This window comes from Epinephelus fuscoguttatus, linkage group LG8, assembly GCF_011397635.1.
Source record: "Epinephelus fuscoguttatus linkage group LG8, E.fuscoguttatus.final_Chr_v1".
Lineage (NCBI taxonomy): Eukaryota > Metazoa > Chordata > Actinopteri > Perciformes > Serranidae > Epinephelus > Epinephelus fuscoguttatus.
Window position 1 is genome coordinate 26557260 of NC_064759.1, and position 7429 is coordinate 26564688.

The window sequence follows — 7429 nt, forward strand, 5'->3', positions numbered from 1 at the left end:
GTTTGTGACAGTAAAAGGTCAGACACGTTCTGTTTTCATCTGTAGTTTTATTAAATCAAAGCCAGCTAGATAATTATTTACAGTATCATGTATAATCATTGATAACACAAGAGATACTTACAGGAGGCCATCTGTTTTTAGTGATTCAACTGAATGTCTTGATGTTATTTTACACAGCATTCCTAAACATATTTAAAACATCATGTGATCTAAAACTTTTGTCCATAACACAATCCTGCGGCCAAGAACACACAGCTGTCACAGTTGCATATAATCAATACACATTCCTACAGTTATGAACATCCCGTTTTCACACTATAACATACTCTGTCTTTACATCTTCATTATATGGATACACATCTATGAACATTTTCATTCAGTACATTACAGCTTCATGTTTTCCTCATGTAGTGTGTATCATGATAAATATTGGATAAGGAAGAATCTCAGCTACTGGAGTGAGAAGAGGAAAAGAAAGAAACAAGAACATGAATAGGGGCAGGGATATAAAACAAAGTAAAGAAGGATGCAGAGGTAGAGACATAAGTAAGAGTTCAGAGAAGAGGAGGAGGCTGATAGAGATGAAGAAAATTGGATGGAGAGACTAAGAGTAATGCCAAAAGACAAACTCAGGGAAGGATGCTTAAATAGATGAAGGGATAGAGAAGGAAAGAGGATACAGAGGGGGTAGAGCAAAGTCACATGGAGGTAGGACCTGTGACGTTTCAGCTGAAGATAGTGCAGATGAAAGGGCATGACAGAGGGAGGCTGTCAAAGTGGAGATAATGAGGTATGGTTTGATTTAAGTGCAAGGGATTCAGGGCAGAGTGCGCTCTAACATGCCACTTCAGTTGACTTTGTGATGATGTGGTCCACGTTACTGCTGGAAATACTCTCCATGGAGACGTCGGTGTGTGAGCGCCCGCGCTTCTCCTCGGTGCCGCGCGAGTGTACCCGGCCACGCTGCAGGTCATTGGTGTGTGCGCGGCTCCGGGAGCCCTCGTAGGACGAGACGCTGGAGCTGGAGCTCGTCCGTGAACGGAGTCTGGTCATGCTGGCACTGGACACTGGAGGAAGAGGAGGGAGAGGTTTGTGCTGTACTGCATCAGTCTTTAATGGGAGTTTATTTGAACAATGTTTTGCCAACTGATAGCTACAGCACAATTGAGGGACCCTTTATCTATCATCTAATATACTGACCCTTGACAAAGTGACATATTTTATGGATATGTCATATTATATTCAATGCATAACAATAATATCTCAGAACAACTAAAACTGTACAATTACCTAAATAACGAGCGCAATCATCGCAGGAAATGTGTGTAAAATGAGTGATTAGATGAGTTTTAAGCAGTTTTTTTTTCTGTGAATTTTATTCCAGAGATCTTTCTGGACATTTTTAGGAACATCAATTTGCTGCCTGTCACATGTATCCCATATTTTATTTTATTTATTTGTGTAATCTCTCACACACACGACCATTGTTCTATTAGCTCTGCTGTGGTTATTTTAACCATGCACTTTTCTAATGCAGGATGAGGCTGTTTCACAGAGACTTCAGGCTCTATGAATGCATCTGTTCAGGTCTTCACTCTGCCTTTATTCTGAGATTTTATATCTCGAATAATAATCTAAACTTTAAAAATAACAATTTCATTACATTTTCTTTACATAAATGAGTGAAATGCTGAGATATAGGCCTATTGTATATCCTCCTTAGACCCAAACTTTTGTTTGGTTTGGATTTTTAATGTCTCCTAGCTATTTGGGATCAGTAGGACCCAATAAATATGAAAACCAAAACATTATTATTAACAATAATTAAGTCCCAGCCTCCTCAGACAAGATGACAATAAAATCTCAGTGTACTTCCTTCTTAATTGTGTCGTAGTTTGTTGCTAAAATTGGTCAAATTTGTCGCCATATCAAACTGCAAGCATTATTAATCATAAATAAACAAGTTTCAGCCATAAAATTTGATCAGATTTTGTCCACTTTTGTGTCGGCATCGGCTGCAGACTGACTTGACAGGGATGGCTGCCGTCTGGTTTTTACATAGATTAGTGTATTGTGCTCTTACTACCACTAGATGGCACAAAAAAGTGCCCATGGACGAGGACAACAGGTCTCAGTTAAATAGAATGAAGTAGAAGGTCAAGTAAACCCAAAATGGCATGTCCGACACAGGGTCTCAGGAGGATATACATATTTTTAATTTTTTTTTCACACTCCTTCAAATCAAGAAGGCTTCTTCACCCCCTGTGAAGTTTTGGCGACCCCGAATGGGGGTCTCGACCACCAGGTTGGGAACCAGTGTCCTAAACTGGTCTCTGACATGTTATGACTCTAAATTAAGATCAAGATAGTTGAAGGTTAACTAATGGTGACTTACAGTATCCCATGCCCTGGATGAAATACTTCAAGGCTTCAGTCACTTTGGCTGGCTGTGGAGAGAAAGAAAAGGAGTATTGGATATATTTTCAACCAATCAGGAGTGCAGATTCTACAGTATTGCCAGTGGAGTATCCCACAAAATGTCACAGCCTACCTGATCCACCTGAGGAAGTCCGCCACAGTCTGCCATCTAGAAGAGCAAAGTGCAAAGGTCAGTTAAAGATTCCGTCCGTGATAAAACCTATACCTGGTCTTAAATTAATAGACTTTCCAGTGAGGTAATTACAAGGTAAAACTGTTTTACTGTAAATTCTCATTTGACAATAACAGAACACTTCTTCACAGGCTGACTAGTTTAACTAGACTCATCCAAAGTTTTCTCAATTTTAAAAAATAATCATTTGGTTGTTTGCTTCCCCTTTTGGTTACCTTGAGCAGTGTGGTCTTGGTGGGATTGAGTTTGGAGTTGCAGTCGACCACAGCCTCCACAGCAGGAGAATTATCTCCTACGACCAGCAGGCTGGCACACCTGTAAACCAACAGATACACTGATGAAATAGTTAGGACTGACAGAGTGAGTGAGTGGTGAGCATCTTAAGATCAGTGAGGGGATTATTGTTCTAACTCATATATATCTTTTCTGCAGGAATATGTCGCCACCTTTCAGTGTAGAGTAAGTTTAGCCGTCTTAATCACAACTGCAAACATAGATTGAACCAGTTTTTATTCTAACTACAGTTCAACTCCTGCCCTCTTTAAAGGTTAATGATGGTACTAACTTGAGGGTCCTGACATTGATGTTTCCTCCAGGAATGGGCCTCTCCACCTCCAGAGCAGTGCGGTTGTTGTAGGAGCGGAGGAACTGACTCACGTTGGACTGGTTCATCGTTGTTGTGATGTAGTGACGGTATGTAGCAATGAGGTCGAGGTTGGTCTGGATCTCATCCTGAACAATCAGTCAGAGAGGAAAGAGCGCATTAGAAAGTTAGAACGATATTAAGACGTCTTTACAAGACGTCTTTACGACATTAAGTGTTTGAAGATATGCATTCCCACTTCTGTTGTCATGGTAACTGAAGCCAATCATTGAAGCCTGATAACTTACCTTTCCAAACAAGTGTGCGATGATTGTGTCGGGGAGAGTGTGGGTCCATTCAGTGATCTATGACACATGCAAAACAATGTATTTATGTTACAGCAGGTTTACGATAATCATTAAATGGTGAATTAATCACAAAGACAAACACTCTCATTACTCTTCTTGTGGCAGAACTGGGACTAATACTAGCATCATTAAACTGAAGTGTCTGAATCAGTCAAATGTAATTTAATATACATCCATACAGTTAGTTGTATGGCTTGTAATTAACCTAATATTTGAAACAGATTATGATCTTATTCAACACACACACACACACACACACACACACACTGCTGACCTTGCTTGCAACAGAATCCATCAGTCCTTCAGCGCTGGGATTGATGTTAACCAAGACCAATCCATCCACCTGATCAGGGTGATTCAGCTACACACACACAAACACAAACACAGAAGAACGGTTAGTGATATAGCTTCAACCACTCATGAACACTTACCAACATGTTTTTTGGAAGTTATCTAATTAAATTTTTGAGTTTCATGTTACTTAGACAAACAGATTGCATCCTTCAAGAGCAAAGGTTTTACTTTAACATTGGGGTGGGGGGACACATAAGAAAATTTAGAAAATTTTGAGCATCAAATACTTAATTTCCTTAATTTTGTTAAATTTTTATGCACCAATTTGTGCCTTTTTCACATCACTTTCTGGTGTAATTTGTCAAAATAAAAGTGTTCTGCCACTTATATGTTTTTATTTTAGGGTTACAAATGCACATATCTTCCAAATACTGAAGGGGACATGTCTACAGCCATAGATTTTCATGGATGTCGTCTTTCTCTTCCCTGTCTAGAGGTTTGTAAGGATACCATGGCTGCTGTTACAGACTGCGAAGACTAAATTTATCAGTTTTTTAAAGAGTGTCATCCCACCTCTGGCACCACAACTGCAACTGTATCTGTGTAGCTAAAGATGTGAGAGCTCTGGTATAGGTCTGATGTACGTATATGCCTGTGTACACCAGGAGGAGCAGCAGCTAAGTAAGGATATGTTCTAATAATAGTAGACCTATAAAAAATTATGCATAACTAGGTGTCAGACGCTCTCCGTCTGAGGTTCAAATGGGGTTTAGAGATGAGATTTGAACTCACAGCAAATTTGGCCAGGATGTAGGCTCCAGCTCCAACTCCCAGTCCAATCACACTGCGCAACCTGCACCGCAAACAGACAGAAGGTCAAAACGGAGATAAGTCCTAGTGCGCTGTGTGAATAAACATGTTGAAAATATCCTAACCTTTCATGAAAGGCCAACTGAAAAGTTTTTATGAAGTATCAGATGGACTCACCCAAAGTGTTTGAGAACAGCAGGCAGTGCTTCAGACAGCTGGTCCATGGAAGGGTAGGTATATCTGAGGGGTCAGACGTCAACATAACCATCAGCAGGTGCGAGATCTAATCATTTATGAGCTCATGTTAAATAATGTAAATACAGCATGAAATGTTAATATATGTCAGACTGAGAGTATTAAAGACAGTGTACTGACGCAGAAGGCAAAGTTTTGGCTCCCTCGTGTTGTCCTGGTGCTTCGACGTGACAAACTGGCAAATGTCTGACAATTTCCTGCATGTCCTCATGGTTGAACAGTGCCTCAAAACAAGACTTGTCTATGAGAATAAAAACACAACACAAATCACAAAAGTGATAAAGGCTGATAGGGATGTGGAACATAACATAGAAAATATAACACAAGAATTTATGAAAATGAAAATGTATCAGATCATTTAAAAAGTGTGCATTAAGTTTGGATTAAAATGTTGTTTAGAGGGCAATAAATATAGGAAAGAATATTCTGATGCTTCCATGCAACTAAGAGATGAGGTTTTACTTAATTCAACAAGTCTTCAGATACACAGATAAAATAGAAAATCTGGTTTCTGTTGTTAAACAAATAAATAAGATAGCTGTGATATACAAATCTTAATGTGGATAGGTTTTTCCCTACCACATAGGTATATTATGTCTGTGTGCAGTGTACAAATATTACAAACACTAGGCTATTGTGCACACAGAGAGAGTTGGGACTTACGGTTTAGTCCAACATCATGAAATGTCAGGATGACGGGGCGGTTTGCCCTCAGAGTTCCTGTCATGATGCAGTGGAGGTTCCCATACTGAGTCTCTACATGCTCCTCCTAAAACAAATCAACAAATTTAGATGAATAATGCATTCTGCTGTATGTGTTTGTAGCTGAAGATATACATTTACAGTTTATTTTAGTAGATTAGAGCAGTGTTTTTTTCATGTGCACTATAACCAGATGCTGATGTTTCTAACATTACACCCACTGTGTGTGTGTGTGTGTGTGTGTGTGTGTGTGTGTGTGTGTGTTGATTCCCAGGCCTCTAGGACCTTGGGAAAGGCATGTCCCCATTTTTCACATTTTAGTCATAAGTCCTGTTATGTCCTGAAAACACGTATGTGTGTGTGTGTGTGTGTGTTGATGTTAAAGTCATTTAAATTTGCACAAGGATACATCTGCAGCCGTAAATCTATCAGAAAGGTTAACTTAATCTCTCTTGGATACTCACAGTGATCTGAGGCTCGAAGACAGAGTCGCACTCGTTGTCCTCCAGTACCATGGCTGCTGATGCAGAGTAGACCACAACAGAGATAAAGGAGATGTGCAGTAGATGCAGAGCAAATGTCCTCTGGAGAGCTTTGATCCTTAAAGTCCTTTTTGATTTTAAAGCAAATTAATTATTCTCCTATTTCGTGTTTCTTGACACTGCCAGTCCTGCAGTCAGAGACGACCTCAAAGAAACAGTGATTTTGGTGTGTGACACACTCGGTGTTTGAGCTGGTTTATATATCCTCAGTCACTGATCTGTCCCTAAGCCCTAACTCCAACCTGGGTCACACGTGGCTAACAGTTTTAATCTGACCTCAGGCTGCTGCTTTCCAGAGACAGCACTAGATTTCTGTAGGGAATTAACAAAGGACATCCCCAATGCAAAAATACAATGTCACTGTGAAGCTTCCATTCATTTTAAGATACTCTGAGCAAAATATCCTTTGAGTCATGATCATGAAATGTGTTTCTAGACTTTAATTACGTTTTTTTCCCCTTAAAATCAGGTTTGTCTTATGTATCATGCGCAAAAACTGAAATGTATTGAAAACAACTAGACTATTATGTTGGGAAATAAATCTGACCAGAAATGTTCTGTTATAAGCTTGATTGGTAGGAACTTACATTAATATCACAGGCAAAGCTTGTTATTTTTTGCTGTGGGGCATCAGGGGAACACACCAACACCATTAGCCAAGCCGTGAGCAGGTCAGCTGTCTAATCTCAACGTGCCATCTGTTCCTCACGGAAAAACATTCTGCTCCCTACAGTTCATTTCACCTTGACCCTCCTCCTAACTTAGTGCATTACCTTCATTTGGACAGCTACTCTGAAGTCCCTGTACGTCATGTTGCTCCTGTACAGATCAAATTAACTTGGAGAGTCTAAAGGAACAGTCTATAACTTTAATCCTACATCCTACAAGCACAGGAGGTTAGTCTAACCTTGAAAAAGCCATGATACTATTTGACTTTCTTCTAACTTAATCTTAAAGCACTTTTTAAAGATGGACTTGGCTTGCTCATGGGTAATTGTTGTGTCTCTGTGAAGGAGTGAGGTAATACCATTGCTGATGATACTCTGATTCCAAATACTCTATAAAAATGAAAACAGATTGGATTTGTCAATTGGACCAGTTGTCTGAGAGTAGCATTGAATGGCATAGTTGATAACTAAAACATAGGCTAATCTCTGAATAAATTTTTGTATATTTTTTTTCCTGGTTTGAAATAGTTGTTTTTCTTTTTTAAATAAAATCATACAAAATACAAAACAAATCTGCAGAAGCGGAGGTTACATGG

General features: G+C 39.4%; 1 protein-coding gene across 1 annotated transcript; it reads right to left on the bottom strand.

The window, feature by feature from the left end:
- Window positions 1-132: 132 nt before the first annotated feature.
- Window positions 133-6527, bottom strand: LOC125893408 (protein NDRG1-like). Its single transcript, XM_049584071.1, has 12 exons — window positions 6088-6527; window positions 5585-5690; window positions 5042-5162; window positions 4844-4906; window positions 4649-4709; window positions 3837-3923; window positions 3503-3559; window positions 3177-3343; window positions 2827-2926; window positions 2552-2587; window positions 2396-2447; window positions 133-1067 (listed from the first exon to the last, which is right to left on the bottom strand). The coding sequence occupies exons 1-12, from the start codon at window positions 6136-6138 to the stop codon at window positions 835-837; spliced, it is 1134 nt and encodes a 377-aa protein (XP_049440028.1). The 5' UTR covers window positions 6139-6527; the 3' UTR covers window positions 133-834.
- Between the last annotated feature and the right edge of the window lie 902 nt (window positions 6528-7429).

Excerpts from the sequence above, each read along its gene's own strand:
- LOC125893408 (XM_049584071.1), bottom strand. The coding sequence starts at position 6,138 with ATGGTACTGGAGGACAACGAGTGCGACTCTGTCTTCGAGCCTCAGATC. Across the intron at positions 3,560-3,836 it reads TGGATTCTGTTGCAAGCAAG|ATCACTGAATGGACCCACAC; the intron begins GTCAGCAGTGTG and ends CATGTGTCATAG. Across the intron at positions 2,927-3,176 it reads ATCAATGTCAGGACCCTCAA|GTGTGCCAGCCTGCTGGTCG; the intron begins GTTAGTACCATC and ends GTTGGTTTACAG.